This window comes from Equus przewalskii, chromosome 21, assembly GCF_037783145.1.
Source record: "Equus przewalskii isolate Varuska chromosome 21, EquPr2, whole genome shotgun sequence".
Lineage (NCBI taxonomy): Eukaryota > Metazoa > Chordata > Mammalia > Perissodactyla > Equidae > Equus > Equus przewalskii.
The window spans coordinates 11,022,240-11,044,974 of record NC_091851.1 but is presented as its reverse complement, the minus strand read 5'-3'; the positions used below and the strand labels follow the sequence as shown (position 1 = coordinate 11,044,974).

Below are 22,735 nucleotides of genomic sequence, written 5' to 3'. Positions count from 1 at the left end.
GATTCCAATCTCAGGATCACAATTCCAGTGAAATTACACCCAAAGGAAAGCATAGTAACTATAGCAAGGAGAAATCAGACAACATCTGGACAGCTGGTAAAAGTTCACATCATCAGTGAAGGGCAGATGGACATTATGTGTCTCTGGATGTGATAACCTGAAAAGGACTCAACATCATTCCTTCTGATCTGATTTAGATCAGAACGCTGAATTTTATCATTAGACAGCCCCCAACTAGGAATGTCTATTAAAAAAATGAAAAAAAAGGGAAAATATTCTCCAAATATGTCAGCATCATGAAAGACAAAGAAAGGCTAAGGAGATGGTCCACATTAAAGAACACTGAAGAGCTATGACAACTAAATGTAACACCTGATCTAGGCTGGATTCTGAAAGAGACAGAGAAATGCTACAAAGGACATCACTGGGCCAATTCACAAAAGTGGAATATGGCCAGTGGGTCACATAATATTAGACAAGAGTAGGGTATCAATGTTTAATATACTGAAGTAGGTAACTATACTATTGTCCAGGGTAGACAAACTATGGCCTGTGAGCTTAGGATGCTTTTTTACATCTTTAATGGATTGTATAAAGAACAAAGAAAAATGTGTGACAGAGACCATATATGGTCTACAAAGCCTAAAATATTACTATCTGGCCATTTACAGGAAAAGTTTGCTGACTCTTGCTGTAGTCTTATAAAAAAATATCCTTGTTCTTAGGGAAGACCCACTGCAGTGTTTAAGGGTAAAGGCCATGATGTAGGCAGCTTAGTCTCAATTCAGCAAAAAGAAATTGTGTGTATATGTACACACACACATACACACTCAGACAGAAAGACTAGATAGATGATAAATAGATAAATGATAGAGGGATGGATGGATAGATAGATAGATAGATAGATAGACAGATAGATAGATAAAGATGACAAAGCAAATGGGATAAAGTGTTAGATGAATCTGGGTAAAGGGTTTGCAGTGTTCTTTGTATTATTCTTGTTCTTACAATTTTTCTAAGTTTGAAATTATTTTCGAATACAATTTCCTTTTAATTCCTTAATCCTTTGCTGAAATTATAATTCAAGAATTTCATTTTATCTTCCAATTTTACAAAGCTCTTAAAACATTCAGTAATTTATTCCTCATGCCCTTTCTTTGTACTCCTGGAAAATACATAATAGTTCTTTTACCTGTATCTTTATAATGAATGTTACCCGTGGTTATTTATACCAGTAACTAGCACTTATGGAGAATTTGCTTTGTGCTAGATACTGAGCTAATGGCCTTCTCTTATGTACTTACTTAACCCTGTGGATAATCCCGTGAAGTAGGGGTTGTCTCTAGTTTATAAAAGAGGACATTCGGGCTTGGAGGTATTAAACAACTTGTCCAAGATCATACACCTGCTCAGTGGTGAAGCCTGGAACTGTCTAAATGCTGCCCTTCCCAACTACCTGAGAACTGTGTGCAGCGTGGGGCAGAAGTCCATCATCTAATTCAGGAAATTCTATGATGTATGAGCCGCTGTTGCTCTTTAGCTTTCTGTGGTAGGTAGAATAATAGCCCCCAAAAATGCCTGTGTCCTAATCCCCAGAACCTGTGAATATATTATATTATGTGATAAAGGAGAATTAAGATTGCAGATGGAGTTCAGGTTGCTAAACAGCTATCCTCAAGATGAAGAGATTGTCTATATGGATTCAGTGTAATCTCAAGGGTCCTTAAACGTGGAAAAGGGAAACGGAAGAGTGAGTGTCACAGTGCTGCCATGTGAGAAAGACTTTAACAGCCATTGCTGGCTTTGAAGATGGAAGATGGCCACAAGCCAAGGAATGCCAGAAGCCTCTAGAGGCTGGAAAGAGCAAAGAGATGGTTTCTCCCCAAGAGCTTCCAGAAAGGAAAGCAACCCTGCCAATACATAGATTTTAGCCCAATAAAACCCATTTCAGACTTCCAGCTCCAGAAGCGTAAGATAATATGTAACAAATTTGTGGGGGTTTTTAAGCCACGTGTTTAGGCTAATTTCTTACAGCAGCAATAGGAGACTGATACACTTTCATTCTCAGATACACAAAGGCCCTGTTCTCTCTCACCAACATGCTTAATATAACTTTTACAAATGAGCATCCTCTCCCTACTGTTGTATTTACATCATGAAAACAGCCACCTTTCAGAGCAAGGCTACCTCCAGCATCCTTTGAATGACTTCTTACTTGAAAGGTCAGGGAAGTGAGATGGTATATGGAGGGAGAAAAGATTAAACGGAGTCATAATATATAAGGCATCAGTTGTTGCTGGCTCTCTTTCTCACTTTGTTATTCCCAGGGTAATACTAAATACCTCAGCACACAATGATGCTTTAATCCTTAATATGCATCCATGCAGAATGGAATGATAATGTGGACATTTTTTAAGGATCTGCAGAAGATGTAAAGTTGCCTTCCTGTGTGCATATGATGCAACCAGTCCAGATAGAAGCTAATCACTTGTGAGATGAGTTCTTAAGAATGGCCACCTAACCCAGAATGTTCTTAAACATAGGAATTATGGGATTTCATAAAACTCTACACTTGTTCTGATCTCCTGGACTTTCCTCCACCTGTGTCCTCTGCTTACACGTTAAGGATACTCCCCTGACTTTTGGAGGAGAAGAGGTCCTATTTTTATGTAGATCAGTACCAGTGGATACCTTTTATTATTTAGAGCAACTATAAATGAATCAGAATTCTGGGCCCTTGAATTTTTAAATTCTGTATGGGGTACCATGTAGTTAAACCTATTCAGACCATTGTCATAAACTATGAACCTATGTGAATAGGCTTGACCACTCACTTCAAGTTATTCATCATTTCTCTATTTCACCCCAAGATCAGAATGAGGGACTGAGAAGAGCAAAGGAAGGAGAGTTCTGAAAGGGAACAAAATCAGAACACCCAAAGGCTACTCTCTAAAGAAAAGTAGAGGACTTAGAAGTGCATTCTTAGCAGAATCCCTTTTCACCAGGGATTAGCTCTTCCTGGTTAGTGAATGTGGACAATTACTGAGATCATAACTGTCATTTATTCAGCATTCACAGGTGTCAGGCACTACATTAAGCCCTTTACATAATCAGTTCATTTAAGTTTAACAAAAATCCAGATTCATAGTTATCTTCATGGTTCCCACTTATTAAGAGAAAGCCCCTCCTCAAAGTGATTAAATGACCTGCCCGAGGACACACAGATGATAGATGGTGAGAGTCAAAATTCAAACGCAAGTCTGTTGCTCTTGTCTTGGTTCGTTTCTCCCAGGAGCAGACCTGTGACACAGATTTGAGGGCAAGTCATCAATTAGGAAGTGATCCTAGGACACACCAGGAGATGAGCAGAGAAAGGAGGCAGCCAATAGAGGGTGTGTCCTCAAGCAAGTTACCGCAGTAGACAACTGGAGAGCAATCCTTTTAGGAAGCTCTGGGAGCCAGTACAGACAGACCTCAGTGTTATCCCACTTGAGGGGCACGGGAGCTCTATTTATTCATCCAGGAATTCCCACTCGTGCGTGGTTGACAGCTGTCCCTGACCAGGCTGAGTATGCTCCCCAGACAAAAGAAAAAAGCTCTTGCACAAAGAATGGCGTGTGTTTGCAGGAAGGAGCTGGGCTGAGAGGATATTGGTAAGACACGAACAGCACTTACTAACAGAGACTCTCACCCACTAGCTAAGTCTACCTACTGCCAGGCCACGTGGAGGACCCGGAAAGCTGTATGTCTTTGTGTAAATCAATCTAGTGTGATGGCTTATCCTGTTAGTAGACTGAATTTCAACCCAGAATGCTGAAGTTTGGCCTCTGAATTCCTCTGGCTATGTGCTAAGAATATCTTCTTGCATTTTCTACTGTGGGCAGCTTCAGCGAAACAGGCAATCCTTAGTTGGCCTTTGTGACTCAATGGCTGCCACAAAACAGATATTCCAGCCATTTTGTGGTCTAAGCTAAAGAGTCAGCTCCAGAGTCAGCTAGTGACCCACAAATTTGTTCTCCTCCATGATTCTGGTGCCTTTGAGGAAATGGGCCCGAGCCCCTGGGGGCACGTGGATGTTTTTGGTAAACATATCCTCTGGGCGATTAACACCCTGAGGATTCCAGGACCTCAAACCCTGAGTAAGTTTTAATTCTCTGGAAAGGTCGACATCTTCTTTCATTGATTTGGGGAAATCAGAACTGAGCTATTTTTTTTTTAATCTGCTCACTTTACTGGTAAATACACATCACCTAGATCCTAGAACAATGTTTCTCAGACTTTATTATACCTAGGAGTCACCAGGGGCAGTCTTGTTAAAATGCAGACTCTGATTTAGTAGACCAGGGGTGGGGCCTGAGCTTCTGCTTTTCTGACAAGCTCCCAGGTGATGCCAATGCTGCTGGTGCAGGACCACACTTGGAGGAGCGAGCCTGTAGGCAAACTCTGCACTCAAGTGAGTCACAAAGGGCTTCTTGAGCTAGTCTTGGAAAGGAGAAGCAGTCTTTTCAGCTAAGAGAGTTGCAATGAGGTCAAAGGGCTAGGCAGGCCAGGAATTTGGAGTGGTTTGAAAAAAGAAGAAAGCGAAAAGGAAGAACCAAGACTCTATCTAGAGGCATTTGAAGGTCAAGAGGAGGAAGAACAAAGAGTACAGTGTTTGTGGGGAAACTCTGAGCCCCACCTCCTCTGCAGAACGAGGGCTCCTGAGTGCTATTGGAGTGGAAGGTCAAACCTATAAACATCATTTAGACGACTTTACAAGCCATGACCTTTCAGATCTCAAGGTACAACTTGGGCTCCTGAACTAGGTTGTTTACTTTAATAAATATAAAGCAATTGCCTCTAGATATTTTAACAAGAGCTAACTGTATTGAACCCTGACTGTAATGAGCCTTTTACACGCACTAAGTCATTTTAGCCTCAACTACAACGAGGCACCTGCTAGGAGGATAGCTCTTTTTACAGATGAAGAAACAGGCACAAAGTGGTGAGTTGACTTGCTTAGAGACACAGCTAGTAAGAGGCGGAGCAGGAATTTAAAGCAAGGAGGTCTGATGCCAGAGTTACCACTTTTACCTCCTTTCCTGGCCTTTTCCACCTCCTTCTTTCCCCTGGATGGTAAAGTGATGCATGTAATACTTCATAGCCTCCATTTGCAATGCAATTCTCCTCAAGTCAGGGCGCTCCCTCTGGTTGCCCTTGCTGCCACCCTGACCTGAGATGCAGGGTCCCAGCACTGACCTCTGAGCTCCCACATTGTTCACCTTCCTGCATTGACCCCACTGACTTAGGGATCCCACATCAGTACTTCACCTAGTTCCACTTTGTCTAGTGCCCCTCCCTGAAGATCAGAGCCCTACCTGCCGCAACAAGCCCAGAGCCTGAATGCATGGGACCCTGTGTCCCCATGCTTGAGGCTCTTCCTGTCCTTCATCTCATGTCCCTGGGGTCAGAAGTTGCTGGTATGACTCTCTCCCCAGGGTAAGTAGGCTCTGCTCCTAGAACCTGTTTCTCCCTTAAACCCAGCCCAGCTCCTCTGCTTCCAGATGCCTTTTGCACTCTTCCAAGAGCACCTTGATTCTTTGACCGACCAAAGGCTATGCAACACCTGCCTACATATTTACAGAGCCATCAAGAAAATCTGAACTGAAGTGTTTGCCCAAACTGCTTTGTAAAACTTAAAGCATCAAACTTTCAATGCATCAAAAGTGCTCTCATTGATTTTGTAGAAATGAGACTGATAATGTGTCTTTAAGAAAAACATTCACTTCTCTTACCAAAGCTGGCCATTATGATTATATTTCTCCCCAACGCTAAACAAGGAGGCATTCCTCCACCACCATCTTAAAAGTAAGAATAATTTGTTCATCATTATTCACAGTGATTTAAATACCTATTGCTCAATATTTCACCTTTGGGCTGAATATTGAAGGATGAAACTGAGTATCTCAGAAGGAATAAGAGGAATGGAGAAAAAGATGGGGAGCAAAGAATTCGAAAGAGTAACTAGTAGCATTCCTTCATCTTCCAACCATCTTGTCCTTTAAGAAATATCTACTGAGTGCCTATCATGTGCAGGCATGAAAGTATTTTTGGCGAGCAGCCCGTGGAGTAGGGAACCATAGGGTGCCTCTAAATGCACTGGAGGGAGGTTTCACAGAGCTTTGAATGACGAAGGATAAACCGCCAACCACACTGGGCAGCATATGGAAAGTGGAGGCTGACTTCAGGCCCGATCACAGGCCCTGGATCCAGGGGAGAGGAAGGGTGTTGAGGGATGGGCAAAGAGGGAGGCTCTCAGGTCTCAACAAAAGCTCAGTTGCACAAGAGAAGAGGAAGGAAGAAGCTGCAGCAGAAGAAACAGTGTTGTCGCTAAACAAGAAAGTGAGAATGAAGCCAAATATCTAGTTATCTTCAGGAAGACACTCTGAACTACACCCAGCCTCGCTTCTGAGAAGATGACGGCTCCCTCGTTTCCTTGTGCCCTCTTTTCACAGGACGTATCTGCAGCTCTCTCAGATCCCGGAGGCTTGCTCATACTACCAGGGCTCTGAATGTAAGGACAGGCACAGGAACAGGCCTGCAAAGTGTATTTGTCACCTCAGCCAGATTGTAGTTTTTGGCACATAGTTGGGTTATTCCAGGTAGTGTTTAGTAACTCAGTAATCCAGTTAGTCACTCCTATGACAGACCAGGACTTCTTTGCACCACCCACCAGAACATGGCCTCCAAGCCACCTAACATCAAACAACACGCAAGCTGGCTCCTCTCAGCCCTTCACAAACCAAAGGAAACCACCTTGGTGAGCCAGACGTGGTGGTGAATAATGTCTAAGACCTTGTTGATGCACAAATTTGTAGCGATTGCAAGTCCATAGTGTGTCATTACAACCTTATAACAACATTGTACAATGGTGCTGTGTCTGTCCACCTTGAAGACATCAAATTTGTTCTTTTAATTTCCAGATCTCAAAATTTCCTTTATAAGCCGACAAGAAACTGGTTTGTTTGGGTTTGGAATTTGGGGCGGGGGCAGGGGTTATGGTTGTTGTTCATTGTATAGCCCTTCTGGCATTAGTTTGCTCATCTGAAAAAACAAAAACCTAATCAGCCCTCCCTATTTCTCCAAGATGTCATGAGGATTAACATAATGCAAGTTTAAGTGCTTTAATAAGCATCATTATTTAAAATTCCCGTGCAGATGTTAGCATGTGGCCTGTTGAAACAGTAGAATCCCACATGGCCGTCAGAACATAAACTACAACTCTTGAATCCCACGGGTCTGCGACCCACACGCTGTAGCATTATAGAGGGGGACACCAAGAACGAGCGAGAAACTTCCGGACCCTAACATGAGTCCAGAATCGCACTCGGAGTGGAGTCATCCTTTACTCTCTCTGGCTTCTGTGATTCTAAGTGATCAGCGAGTTCATCCCCTGCAGGGGAAAAAATGGCGGACTGATTTTCTCTCTGCTCAAGGATCCCAGTGTGTGGGACTTTCACGAAGTTCCACCAAAAACTTCTCCCCTTGGAACTCTCCATTCACATCAAACACCCTGAGTTCCCCACCACAGAAAGGGCTGGGACTCCTCTCGCTTCTGTCTACAATATGCAACACATCACGGCCATTTAAAGGCTTGTTTTCATGTCCTGCTTGTTCCTAAAAGAATGGAGAGAAACTTCTTTTTTTTCTTTAGTGGTGTTCACTTTAAACTTAATCCTGGCCTAAGCCTATATAATATGTGCGTGACCGTTTTGATTTGTATAAACAATACAATAATCTCTGTGTGTACAGATTTTTCCAAAACTTAGAGTATTCATTTTTTAAACGACTGCTAATTTAGTTCACTTGGCTTTGTCTTTACTACTGTGGCATTGGAACTGCACTCATCATGTGTCATTTCTGTACAAAAACGTATAAATTTCTAGTCCTAGAAGGAAAAACTCTTTAAAAGGAAATACTTATATTTATCACCTCTTTATTCCATTCAGAGACTAACAGGCCTGTGGTAGATTATAGATGAGGGAGCTGGTTCCCCCAAGTCACATGGATTCCTGCAATACCTTAGGAGCTCAGCCTAAAGCAGTATGTCAATACAGGCGAAGGTTTATTATCCCAGAAATGCTCAAAATAAGAAAGCTGCTTTTTGTTTCCTTGGCTGCCATCTAGTGGTTACTGACGTAGTGTCAATAAAAGACGCTACATCTGTGAAGACTCAGATATCTTGCCTGTCTTTAAAACAAAAGCAAAAAACACAGTTAATTAAGGAAATATGATTGCAGACATGAAGCAATTATTCTTTCCAATAATTCCCATTTAGATCCAAAGGTGTCATTCTCTTTCCTGTTTCCTGGTCTACATTCTTTTCCATGAAAAGACAACTGATTCAATCATCAAACATTGATCTGACACTAATGCTGTTCACTAGGACTAGGGTCACAGGGATGAATAAAATAAGGTCCCTGCCTTCTGGGAAGGAGAGACATGAAATCAAATAATGAGAAACATGATGAGTGCTTAAAAAAGAAGAGATGAGCCATCAAGGACTCCAAGAAAAAAGAAAAATCTGTGTTATTGGCCAGAAGAGTTGAGCAGAGGCTTGAGTGATGAGTGGCAGTTCTCCAGACAGACAGGAGGAGATAGCATATAGGAGAGTTGGGAGGCTGTGTGTTGGGGACACTGAGGACTATGTTGGGAATATAGGCGGGGGCTAGATCAGGAAGGGCCTTTTGAGATTGCATAAGGGAACTATCACTGCAACAAACGACCTCATGGAATCCAACAATCAGGGCTGATTTCTCACTCATGACTGCAGGTGGGCTGAGCGAGCTGTCCGCTACTTGTCTCTCAGCCTCTCCTGGGACCCTCCTGGGACCAGTGGGCTAGCTTGGGCGTGTTCTTTTCACGCCACTGGCAGAAGCAAAGAGGAATAGTAGAAACATGTAAGACCTCTTCAGGCTGAGGCTTGGAACTAGCCTGCTCTCTCTTCCCTGCATCCTGTTAGCAAAGGCGAGTCACTTGGCTGAACCCAAGCCAGGGGCAGGGAAATATCCTCCACCCCTATAGCAGGGAAGGCCTGCGAAGGCACATGGCAAAGGCCTCAAATGAGGCAGAGTGTAGGAATGGGGGCCAAGAATGCAATCTGGCACAAGTTCTATCTTGGAAATGTTGGGTTTGATGTCCCTGTGGATTTGTCTAAAACGTGGTTGGAAAACCTTTGTATAGTTCAAAATAGAGGGCTAGCTTTGAGTGATGGGCCCAGGAGTCCAAAAATCCCAAACACGCACACTTGTGAGCCCAGTCCCACACTGACTGGTTCAGAATCTCTAGGATGGACACTAGGAATCTGCATTTTAACTAGTGCCCCAGATGAAGGTTCATATTCACTGAGGTTTGAGATTCCCTGTGAGATAAATAACAAAACAGAGAAAAAGACAAGGAAGGATCACCAAAAAGAAAAGGGGGTGAAAAGAAGAGATGACTCCTATGAAGGATACTAGAAAGAGCAGGAAGAGGCATGGGGGAAAATGAGCTAAGAGTTTTCCAGACACCAGAAGGGAGAAGCTTTAAACACGTGTGTGTGTGTAATTGTGTCGAATGCTGCACACACGTCGAGTAGGACAAGGATTGAAAAAAGTCCTGAACATTTTACAATTAGGAAATATTTTATGAACAGGATACCATACTGACTCCAGAGATATTATGCCTATTTTGCAGATGAAAAACACATGGCATGGAAAAAAATGAAAATCCACCACCTCTTCCACTACTTTTTTCAAGGATTCTGTATTATCCTGGTGAAACTGGTTAACTCCACATCTAAGCTGACATATCAACGAAAAAATCTAAATTAAAAATCTAAAAATAAAATTAGTCTCTGGTTAATTATTAAAGAAGTAAAAATGGCATTTTTTGTTCCATTGGTTTTTATATCATGCCCGATATTATTAATAGCTTACTAAAAAGGGGCTCTTTCTAATAACTATTCCCTTTCTTCATTATTTATACTGTTGGTTTTCTTAAGCAGGTCAAAAGATGTTGAAGAGTGTATTATCACCAATGCTTGGATTTTCAAGAGAGATTTCTAGAACATAACACCCCTATTCACAAATCACACACTTTTTCTGAATGCCAGGACCCAAGATCCAGTCACTAGTGGGTGGATGCTGGGGACAGCTTAAGAGATACTATACTAACTAGGGACCTCTCAGGTGAAGAAGTTCTGATATTAGACTATCAAACTGATTGATCCTATCCCACTCCAATTCATCTGAAGTCACTTTTATTTGAATGCGGCTTGCTCAAATGTAGTTGAGCAATTCAAAAATACCACTAGTACTTCCACAATTCTATTTCAAAGAAATATCTTGTGGCCTTATTGGCGATGGCAGGGTTGCAGTGTGGAAAAGTAAATGCATCCACCAATGCATTCACTCAGCTTTGCAGGGAGCCCTAAAACACATCCAACCACAGACTGGGGACTAAAAGGCAAAGTTGAGGAGCTCTCCACTGAGACCAAGAATCTCAGCTAACTTGAGCCTGGACCAGTGATAAACCAATGAATACCTGCCTCTTGAGAGCTTTACGTGCAGTGGCCAAAAACCAATATGGACTGTGCTGTTTTAGATGTATCTTTGCTAGATTTCTCCTTGTGAGCATTTTAAGTGGGCTCTCTAATGCCTTGCCTGGTGAACATTATGTAACAGTCATGTCAGCGGTTCAGCAACATCTCCATCTTTTCAAATCAAAAGAGCTAAAATACTTCAGTTTCAGATTCTCAAAAAGGGAAAGCTTAGAGGAGACACAGAAATATACTAGAAATATCATGAGTATGCACAGAAACCTCTGCCTTTTTTTTCTCTGTCTAGCCATTGCAGGTTAAAAACAAACACACACACAAGTAAAACCAGCTGGGTTGGTAGACAAATCCTTCTCAAGGGTCTTTCAACCGAAGCCCAGTCATCTACATCTGATTGCAGATAAATGAAAAGTCACTATTAATTATATTTGACATCAAAAATTAAGAAAAATTTACTAGGCATTCATCCTTCCTTATTCTTCATCACCATGAGGTTTGAGAAGAAAGGACAATGGCTCTCACACAAGGCACTAAAAGGCAATGCCTGCTATACAAACATGACTAGTTACCTTGTCAGAGTTAAATTTTAGTAAAAAATAGACCTCTCCCTTCCCCAAGGCATTCTCTGATCCCAACTTTTCTCTCTGAAAGTTCAAGTCTCAGCCTGAGCCTAAAAACACTGGTGCCTCCTCAAAACAGAAAATGGGGAGAGGGAAAGAAAAACCTTCTTATGACTCAGTTTCTTTTTTGGTCTTATTTAAAGACATGCAAAGCCTGGAGAAGCTCCTGAGAGATGCAGTAATCTACGGCCAGCCTCGAACCCGCAGAGCTTGGAAAAAGATTCTTATCCTGGTGGAAGGCATCTACAGGTATGTACATAATCGGAGACGTGTTAACACACTGTGGCCCACAGCAGGCTGACAAATGGAGGAAGGCTGACCTCTCCTAACTAAATGGAAAAATGAGTTAGATGTAGGTATTATGGAGGGTCCTGAGCCAGAGCTATCAATGTAAGCTGTCAGGTCTCAGGTCGCCTGTCTTTTTAATGACTGTACCTACGGTGGAGCACCTTGGAGGCTGGCGTGCTTGTGAAGACTTCCTCAGAAACATCCTCAGAGGACGTTGCTAACTTGCTTTGATGCTTTCCACCACCCTTGGCTGCCCCACAGTTTCAAAGGCCTTTGGGGACTGGGTTATTCAACATGAGATTGCTCCAGGCCTTTAGGACTCTAGTACATGTTGGTGATGGGGACCCAGGTGCCCCTAACTGGACAGTACCCCCGACCGCCAGTTGTTCGCTGAACTTGGCCATTAGTTGGTATCAGAAAACCAAAGGCCCGCTCATTTTCCTCGCGGTAAGACTAACCTAGAATGCAATTCAATTCGTTGGGAGCCGAATGGGGGCAGCGCTGGTCTAGGTATCTGAGGTTATGCTCAAGTCTGAGTTTTCCCCTTCGCTTTTAAGCTGAGCAGACAAAACACTCACTAAGCCATTCAGAGTTGCACTTTTATATTGCAAGTTGTGATTGAATTTGCTTCATTCTCTGTCTGAATTGATTATTGTTACTGAAATGGAAATTGCCTCCAAGCTTTTCTCCAGTTGGACGCCGTAGGCCATGAGTCAAGGAAACATTATCTCAGAGTTGCTTACTCCTACAGCAATTCTCAAACGATCCTAACGTTAGAGGAATCGAAGGAGATGTTTCCCATGAGATAACCACAGAAAAGTGAAAAATATTAAAAGGCAGGGAAGGAGGGCTTAACTTGCCCAGCACGGAGGAGTGTGGCTGCAAAGGGGACTTGAGGACACAAGGAGCATTTCTTTCAGCCAGCTAATCTAATCAGTCCAGAGCGCACATTGTTTCTGTTATGCGAATAAATAACAAGCAGCAGAAGGAATGTGACTCCCTCCCTTCTGGAAAAAAGAAACGTTTTCTCACAAATTTAAAATAATATAATAATAATAATCCAAGTATTTTATTTTCTACTCTGGTACTTATTGCCACAATTGTTGGCGTTCTGGGTGTTCCCAGGGCTACTGTGAGGTTGCAAAGTTGGCAGTTCAGGTTGCTAGTGGCCCATTTTCTGCATCGCCTACCAGGACATCCTCAGGTCAGCCCCGAGAATACGTCCTGTTTATGAACACTTTGGGATCACCCTAGAGCCAGGTACTCAACCAGGAAGGTATCTCCCCTGCAACCCACCCCCACCCCAGGCACACCTGGCAACTTTCAGTTGTCACAACTGCAGTAGAGCACTACTGGCATCTAGTGGGCAGAGGCCAGGGATGCTGCTAAACATCTGTGGAGGACAGTCCCCTGCAACAAAGAATTATCCAGCTCAAAATGGCAATAGTGCTGAGGCTGAGACGCCCTGCTGCAGAATAATTTACTCACTGGCCCTGAACTTGCTACTTTTAGGAAATCATCTCATATTGACTCTGGGCTGTCCTAACCTCAAGCGTGGGTCTTTCTCCAGCTGCCAGCCTGGGAAGGGAGGCCTTATCCAAACAGCTGTCACTCAGGGCTGGACTAGCTGGAGAATGTATCAGCTGAGGGGGAGCAGAGGGGCATCTCCTTTAACCAGAGTAAACAGAACCCAACTGCAGATAAATAGAACTTGGCTCCACTCAAGGCAAGTTGCATTTTAAGCACTTTGATCATGGCTGAAATCTAGTGGACCACCAGCATGTTACTGTCAAATACCCCATCAGTTACACAGAGAGAGCACTCCAGCTGCAGGGCTGCTTAATGGCTACAGTGGCCCTGTGTCCTACCGTGATCTCAGGAGGACAGGGGAGCCAGCTGTGGACTTCTGGCTCCAAGCCAGCAGCACCAAACCACAACTTAGGCTTCACTAGCAATGGTGACTCTTTCATTATCTATTGCTACATAACAAACCACCCAAAATATAATGGCTTACATAACAATGAGCTATTTCCCATGCCCCTGAGGGCTGTCTGGACAAACTGGGCAGCTCTTCTTCTGCTCCACCTGGTGTTGGTTAGGGGTCATCCATGGCGCTGCATTCAGCTGGAAGTTCAGCTAGGGCTGGAACATCAAAATGACCTGACTCCCACATTTGGGCTCCTGCTACTGGCTGTTGACCGAGGTGCCTTATTCTCTTCTCTTCTCTTCTCTTCTCTGGGGTACTTTCTCTATGTCAGCTCCTCCTATTCAGCAGTCTAGCCAGAGCTTCCTTACAACACGGCAGCTGGCTTCCAAGAAAAGGAAAGCAGAAGCTGCTTGCCTCTTAAGGGCAAGGCCCAGAATGGTACAGCATCACTTCTGCCATCACTTCTTCTATTGGTCAAAGCACATCACACGGCCAGCCCAGATTCAAAGTGAGGGGAACTAGAGCCCACCTCTTGATGGGAGCTTGGCTTGTGTATAAGGGATAGGAAGACTTAACAGGCAGCCATATTTGGAGGAAATCTACCACAGCGGCTCAATTAACCCGGCATGTGTACAGAGCGAAGTGTCCACTTCCCATGGACTTGCCTTCACGGAGAGGTTCCTTTCACCTCATCCACACAGAAATCTTGTCTCCAAACGAGGCTGTGACCTAAAAGCCCTCATTCATAGATAGAAAGCAGGGCACCCCTTAGACAGGCCTTAGTACCTCGTAGAACTTCAGTTTCCTCATCTGTAAAATAAGTCTAGTCTAGGGTAGCGTTCTGGAGCATATGAGTGCTCTCATTTGCTGCTGTCACCAGAAAATGAAATGATTTCCCACAAGGTTTTCCAAAGGGCCAGGGTGAGAAATGTGAAATCGGGGCTGGCCTGGTGGCACAGTGGTTAAGTTCATGTTCATGTTCTGCTTTGGCAGCCCGGGGCTCACCAGTTCAGATCCTGGGTGCGGACATGGTGCCACTTGGCAAGCCATGCTGTAGCAGGCCTCCCACATGTAAAGTAGAGGAAGATGGGCACGGATGTTAGCTCAGGGCCAGTCTTCCTCAGCAAAAAGAGGAGGATTGGCAGCAGATGTTAGCTTAGGGCTAATCTTCCACCAAAGAAAACCAGAAATGTGAAATCAATAGTTTACAAATGTCCTTCTACTTTTTAGAGATGTGGTATGGACACATACCCTGTGGATATCTACATAAAACCTCTTTTGAATTTTCACTCCAAGATTTTTTTATCTCTTGCTTGTGATTTGCCACCACAAACAAAGCCCTCCCACCACAGAAAGGTCACATAAATCAATTTTTTCATAACTCTAAAAGAGAGGAGACAGCCAAAACAGAAAGTTTCAGGCAGGTGTCAAGGCAGAGAAGTCTAAATACCAAGTCTAAGTCAGTGAACTCCACAAAAAAAGTTATAATAATAATAATAGTTAAATAATAATGTCACCATCCATAGATCATCTAGGTATTATTATTTACATGTAGAATATAGAGGAGTCAGGATTTGGAAGGAGGTCTGGGACGTGGGTTTAAATCCTGGTGTTGCTGCCTACAGCTGAGTGTCCTTCCTAGGGTTCCTTTGTAAGTACTAAATGAGATCGTATAAGCTACTGCTTCACAGAAGCCCAGCCCTTAGTAAGCCCACAACCAAGGGTAGCTCCCTTCATCATTAAATTTATTTTCAGTTGAGGAAGTTGCAAGCCAGAAAACAACAAGCCATCTAGATAGCGAAGCTGTTTGCTTTTCACCCACCTAGAGGATGGCTGTCAGAGGAAGAAATTCACATTTATCACGCATCTGCTTCTTGCTAAACATGTCACATGTGTGATCTTGAGTCAGACTCCCTAGGACCCGGGAGGTTACTGGGAGGATGGAGACACTGAGGCTCCGTGGCCGAGATAGCTTGCTCCAGGGCAGATAACTGAGATTAAACAGAGCTGGGCTTCAAACAGGGTGGCCCTGCTGGGACAGAGGCCCAGTGTAAACAGAAGAGTCAGTCCATGTGTCCACAAGCAACGGAGTAAACATGAGAAATGCAAGTTCATCCCTCTGACTTTCATCATACATCCAGCTAAGGCTCAGTTTCTTCATCTATAAAATAGAGTGATTGAAACTTGAAGTCTGAAGTTTGATGATTCCAGAATTTTTTATTTAAAGGTACAATAGCATTATTTTAGGATTCTCATTTGAATTTTCCGGTAAGTTTTGTTTTAAAGTCACACTCCTAGTTTTGTGTCTCTGAGAAGTCTAGATTTCTTGTCAACTCATTGTGATTGAGAAACCTCAAAATTATTCAAAACTAAACTGGAAAGGGAGAGAGGGGTCCCCAATAACCTGGGATATAAACTAGCACAGCTGGAACCCAAACTTTCAAAATAAAAAGAATCAAGAAATAATACCAAAATGCCAAAAAATAAATATGGAAACAAATGTTGGAGTCAGAACGCCACTTTCTCTAAGAATGTAAGCCATTCTCCTCCCCAAAATAACGTCTGTTTAAGGACTGAGAGCTTCAGCGGTAATGTCTAACCTATATCTCTGTGGTTTAAACAAATAAAGACGAAGAAAAAGAAAACAGGAGTTAGTTTATTTTTAATTAGTCTTAGCTCCTTTTTTCTCTCTTTCTACCTTCCTTTCTTCTCTTGTATTATACTTTGAGCCCACCAAGGAGATTTTTCCACCGTGTAAACTGGCAAACCAGTGGTCTAATTCCCAATCCAGCCAGTGGATAACATGCTTTATATGTAGAGAAGGTGGTGAGAGAGAGGTTTCCAAAAGGAGTCTTGTCACTTAGCTAGCACATTATGTAATAGAAAAGATACAAAGAAATGATTCACTGGTTTGCTGGGTTAAGAATTATTCAAGTCCCTGCCCAGAGCTTCAAATTAACTGATGGAATTACCTTTACCTACAGTTGTATTTTAACTGTTTTTCTTCCATGGAAGCCAAAAGAAAACACAACCTTCCACTTAGGAAGAAAGAATAAAACACTGTTCTTGTTTTCTTTATCATTTTTGGCACTGTTTTTCGACAGCAATTTACGGGAATAGCACAGATAGCCTTTTTTTTGTACGCACCAAACTCAATTTCCCAATATTGGAAAAGGTTCAATTCAAATTTGGTCACGTTGAGAAAAGGAAAACTTAGTTTGGGTGAATACACTCCTTCTGAAAGCCGAATTCTCCTTAGGACCCACGTGTGCCCTGCGTTAACTCCAGAAATCAACAGTACTGTAGAGTCATTAATCTTAGAGGACGAAATATAAACCAGGTGGGCTGACTCCTCACATCAGCTAGACCAGCCCCAGCAAAGGATGGCTAATTAGCTGCCCTGAGTGTCTGCAAACTGTTCAACATTAGCCCTGGCTCCTGCCAAATTCAGTTCCAGAACAAGGAATGGCTATTTGTGACATGTCAGGTTTTTAGCATATTTGTGTTACTAACAACATTTTAAAGGTAAGAAAATTCTAGAATTTTGAAGGCATACGGCCATTTATTATGTGTGATACCCATAGGCCTTGTTCTTAGAAGATTCAACACAGAGCCTCATCAAGGGCTTCCAATTTTGTAAGTTAGGCCTCACTGCAACCTCCTCCTAAGAATAAGCGCCATCCACTGAGTGCTCATTACGTGTCAGACACCTCACAAGCATTATTTCTAGTCATCCTTATAAAGACATGAGGAGGGGCCCGTCAGCGTACTTATTTTACATGTGAGAAAACCACGGCAGAGAACATCATGTAAGCTGCCCACGTTCTCAGTTAGTGAGCCGTGTGGCTACAGCCTAAGCTGGGGCAGTCAGATGGCTGCACCTCCTCCCCTTTGATGGAAACAACTTTAACAAGCAATTAATCTAAGAAAATATTGGAATTAACTCACAACGTTATATAAAGGAAGGTGACTCTATTTGGTTTTCATTTCATTAAAATCTGAAAATAGACATTCAGAATGACCTTGTGAGAAGCACAGATGCAATAAACTGGAGTTCCTTAAAATTAGGAACTTCTCTGCAAAAGACAATGTCAAGAGAATTAGAAGACAAGCATGGACTGGGAGAAAATATTTACAAAAGATGCAGCTGATAAAGAAATGTTATCTAAAATATACAAAGAACTCCTAAAACTCAACAATAAGGAAACAAACACCCGATTAAAACATGGGCCAAAGGTTAACAGACACTACACTGAAGAAGATATACAGACGGCAAATATACATATGAAAAGATGCCCCACATCATATGTCATCAGGGAAGTGCAAATTAATACAGTAAGATAGGGGCCAGCCCAGTGGCACAGCAGTTAAGTTCACACGTTCCACTTCGGCGGCCCGGGGTTCACCGGTTCAGATCCCGGGTACGGACATGGCACCACTTGTCAAGCCATGCTGTGGTAGGCGTCCCACATATAAAGTAGAAGAAGATGGGCATGGATGTTAGCTCTGTGCCAGTCTTCCTCAGCAAAAAGAGGAGGATTGGCAGCAGATGTTAGCTCAAGGCTAATGTTCCTCAAAAAAAGAAAAACAAAAACAAAACCAGGAAGATGGCACCACACACCTATTAGAAAGCCAAAGTCTGGAACACTGACAACAGTAAATGCTGGTGAGGACGTGCAGCAACAGGAACTCTCATTCATCGCTGATGGGAATGCAAAATGGCCCAGCCACTTGGAAGACAGTTTGGTGGTTTCTTACAAAACTAAAGATACTCTTACCATATGATCCACCAATCGTGCTTCTTGGTATTTACTCAAAGGAGATGAAAACTTGTATCTGCTCAAAAACCTGCCCTCGGATGTTTATAACAGCTTTATTCATAATTGCCAAAACTTGGAAGCAACCAAGATGCCCTTCAGCAGATGAATGAATAAATAAACTGTGGTGCATCTAGATAGACAACGGGATACTATTCACCACTAAAAAGAAATGAGCTATCAAGCCATGAAAAGACATGGAAGAACTCTAAATGCATATTACTAAATGAAAGAAGCCAATTTGAAAAGACTATATACTCTTGATTCCAACTATATGACATTCTAGAAAAGGCAAAACTAGGGAGACAATAAAAAGGTCAGTAGTTGCCAGGGATTGGGCAAGGGGAAGGCTGAATAGGTAGAGCACAGTGAATTTTTAGGGCAGTGAAAATACGCTGTATGATATTATGATGATGGAAACATGTCATCATACATTTGTCCAAACCCATGAAACGTACAACATCAAGAGTGAACCCTAATGTAAACTATGGCCTTTGGCTGATAATGATGTGTCAGTGTAGGCTCACGGATTGTAACAAATGGCCCACTCTGGTGGTGGACGTTGTTACTGGGGGAGGCTGTGCTCATGTGGAGCAGGAGGTATGTAGGCAATCTCTGTACCTTCTGCTCAGTTTTGCTGTGAACCTAAAACTGCTCTCAAAAATAAAGTCCTTTAAGAAAGAAAGCACAGCTGCTGTACTCGACGGTTTACTCCCACCAAACCCACACCGGTTGGTCTGGGTAACTGCACAACCAGCTGGACTGTTTTGACTGAATCGACCTAACACTTAAGTTTATTTTTTTAAGACATTAAATTTAATAAATAAACTAATTAGGAAGACGGGAGAAGTTCAGCTCTCTGTTTGTGTCAATTGATTAGTTCTTGAACTAAATTGACAGGCTGCTTGAATTGTTTGACAAGCTCCTTTGTGCGGCGAGGGTGCAAGTCTGTGTGTTTTCATAGAACACGCCTGTCAGTGCAGTCAAAACTGTGTGTGGTGTAGACACAGCTTGCAAAGTGTTCAGAGAACTGATTCGAGTCAAAAGTTCTTTCAAATCCATTGAGTTTGAGAGGTGCTATGAAAATATGAATTTTAATTTTACTTATTTATCTACTTCATATTTATCCCTATGCTGGAGGACTTGAAGAGTTTTTGCAATTTACAATACCATGAAAAATTGAGCGCTTAGGGCTAAACAAAAGGGTTCCTCTAGAGCAGTAGTTCTCAAAGTGTTGTCCCCAAGAGCAGTTCGGGCATCTCCTGCGAGCTTGGTAGAAATGCAAATTCTCAGCCTACCTCAGACCTACAAAATCAGATAGTCTGGAGGCGGGGTCCAGCAATCTGTGTTTTACAAACCCTCAGGGCATTCTGATGCTTACTCAAGATAGAGAACCACTGCCACAAAGGAACGGAAGAAGGGAACGCTGCCAGATGCCTCAAACAAGGCCTTGACTTCCAATGAGTACCGGACAAGAGATCCTGAGAACTTTCTATTGTGCTTTAATTGATGCTGTGTATCTTAAATAGCGTTCTTTTCTATGTTTTTGATTCCTTCTTTTAATCTTTGACAATTCAAGTGGCGAGTTTAGGTCAGACAGAACTGACCAAAGAGACAGTGGCAAGTTGATAGAGATGGATCATCGTAGAGCAATTAATTAAAACTAGAAAATACCTAGAATCCAAAATGGTCAGTCTAGTTACAATAGTCAGCTTTACAAATAAATTGACCAACAATGCAGTGAACTAATCGTTTACTTGGGAATTAGCTATAACAACTCAAAGCACTTACATTTGCTGAATGTAAATTGTTTTTTTCAAGTAAAATAATGCCTAAGTAGCCTTACAAGACTGAGAGGGTTGTCTCTGCCAAATAAAATATGCCTGAAGAAGAAAGGAATAGCATGCCCCTGTCATCTGTCTGGTGTCAGGACCGGCTGTCTGAGAAGTATTGAAAGGGAGAATGACACAGAGCCTCCTGGAGGGTACACACTAATGACAAGCATTTCTCCTTATGCCCTAGCATGGAAGGTTCCATCGTGCGGCTGCCCCAGATCGTGGCTCTAAAGAAGAAGTACAAGGCTTACCTCTACATAGATGAAGCTCACAGTATTGGATCCGTGGGCCCAACGGGCCGGGGTGTTGTGGAATTTTTTGGAATGGACCCTCGAGATGTTGATGTGTACATGGGCACGTTCACCAAAAGCTTTGGCTCCTCAGGAGGTTACATAGCTGGAAGGAAGGTAAGAGAGGGATCCCTTGTATCTAGTTAAGGCCTGAATGCTGTGGGGACGCAGTCTGCAGGGCTCCTCTGGATTCCATGAGAGCCGCAGTTCAGTTCACCACACCTCAATTGATCACTGTGGCCTCACGACAGTGGGTCCACAGCCAAGTAAGGCCCCGAATGTCAAGGAGTTCACCCTCTCATAGAGAGGAGGAGCATGTGATAAGCAATCACATTATAATAAAATGACAGCACTAGCCGTGCACACAGGCAAGGACTTAGTGCAAAAGATAATTAACTCTGCAGAGTGGTATCTCAGACATCTTGGAACAAATGTCAGTCTTATAGGCAAATGATGGGGGATTATATTTCAGAAAGAGTAAATAATGTATACCAAGCCACAGAAGCGATAAGGGGATGTTACAGAACTGTAAATAGTTTGGTTTTTGGTAAACGAAAGACACAAAGTAGGTGAAAGCAACAGTGGGCAAAGGTCAAACATTAAGGGGGGTGACCCTGTACTACATGTTGTGGGTTTTAAGAATTTTAATCAAAACAGTAGCAAGATCAGAAATGTACTTTTAAGAGATTTTCTCTGCAAAATAATTCTCTCCCACAAGTTTGGATAAGCCATAGGTCGATTTTTGTCATCCTCTGAGATCTTATATACATGGCTTAAAAATTCTGATCTGACAGAATTAAACTGTTAAGGGGGTGTTCTTCCTGTCATTCTAGTGCCAATATCACCAAGGGGGTTGCCAATATAAAACAGTAAATGTTTAAAATAATAAAAAAAAGAAGTGAGGAAAAGAAACGAAGAAAATGAAATATTTAAACCGGGGTTTGAGGGATAACGGAACCAGTTGTCTGCCCCATATGACAGTTTGATCAAAATCCTGAGAGCTAGCTCTTACAAGCCAACACCTGTCCCAAAGAGACCAAGTGGCAGCGGTGTTGGCTCCTTAATCTAGGAGGGCACCTCAGGCTCAAAACCAGTGCAACAGCTCATCTAAAATTCAACATTCCCTGCTCATTGCAGCCAGCAGGAACAAGAGTTCAGACTCCTGGAAAACCAGTTAGACAAACCAGAGAGTGCATGAAAACAGCCCATGATTTAAAACAACAGATTAACTGTGGCCGCTCACCCTGCATGAGATGCACAAATGCTTAAAACGTTCAGAGTTTTCAGTGGCCTTTACCCGTCAAGAAGCACTACTTTCTCCCCAGCTCAAAGCCTTGGCCTGTGGGAATAAACTGGGTAATGCTAAAAACACAGGGAAAGCCCAGGATCTTACAAAATTCAGCCAAATCTAGTGAAAGGTTAAATGTCCCCTTCCTCAACGGCCGAGGCAGTGGGATCAGAGGGTCTCATATTTAGGAGGTCCCTCATCCAGCCTACATCGTTTTGTGAGCCTGTGGTTTTGTGATTACTTTACCAGCAGTTCTGAGCTCCAAAATCTTTAACCGAGCGTAACTCTGTTTCCTGAACCAAAGGCACCTGAATAAACGGAAGCAAGCGGATCCTCGAAATCGTGTTAAATTTGGTAGATGTCACATTTTCCCCCTTAGAGTTCGTGCATTTGATACTCACTTTACACAAAGGCTCGTGACTAGCCAGAAGTCAGGACCAGCTAGCTAGGGTTCTCTCCTAAGTCAGCTGGATTATTTTAAAAGTGTATTTGCTCTTGTCTATGTAACTTCTGGTCATTTGGGGTAGATGCTGAGCAATTGTGAAAATTATTATTACTTACTTTAATCAGGGTGAGGGGTAAGTATGTAGATCTGTTCATTTCCTTCCTCTTTAAAGTACTCATTCTGTGCATTCTTGGATCCCCAGGGCCCCATCACTGCTCTCCTCCTTCCTTTCCCCCCAACTCCTCCTGCTCCATATTGCCCTGTAGTCTCTGAATTTACCACTAGATGGCAGCAAGAATTAGAGAGTTTGGCAGAGGCCCATTAGCTTATATGGAGACCTCCCGCCCTGAAAGGATAGGATGCAAAACCTAGAAAAATAGGGCAGTTTCAGGACGTGGAGGGTGAGCAGGAGATAGGAGCCCACTAGAGAAAATGTCTGTTATGTGTCTCTCCCCGATTTAACAATCGGTCAGATACACACTTGTCTGGAGTGGTTTTGGTGAGACCGTTAACCCAGATAAAGTGTGGTTTCCTTCCAGCCTGGCGAGCCCCCATAAGTTAATGGAACTTATGTATCTGCTCCTCTGTACCTCTAATTTTTTAAATTATGTGTAGCTTCAATTCAAATCATAGTTTTTATTCCCCTGGA

The 22,735-nt window shown here is 42.8% G+C and overlaps 1 protein-coding gene across 2 annotated transcripts in view; it reads left to right on the top strand.

Annotated features, from left to right (window-relative positions):
• The window catches only part of SPTLC3 (serine palmitoyltransferase long chain base subunit 3), a 148,306-nt gene that overhangs the window by 83,622 nt on the left and 41,949 nt on the right, over window positions 1–22,735 (top strand). For both annotated transcript variants that reach the window (XM_008518804.2, XM_008518805.2), the window contains exons 7-8: window positions 11,340–11,445; window positions 20,251–20,470. In XM_008518804.2, the coding sequence (XP_008517026.1) occupies window positions 11,340–11,445; window positions 20,251–20,470 (326 nt within the window). The remainder of the gene's footprint in view (window positions 1–11,339; window positions 11,446–20,250; window positions 20,471–22,735) is intronic.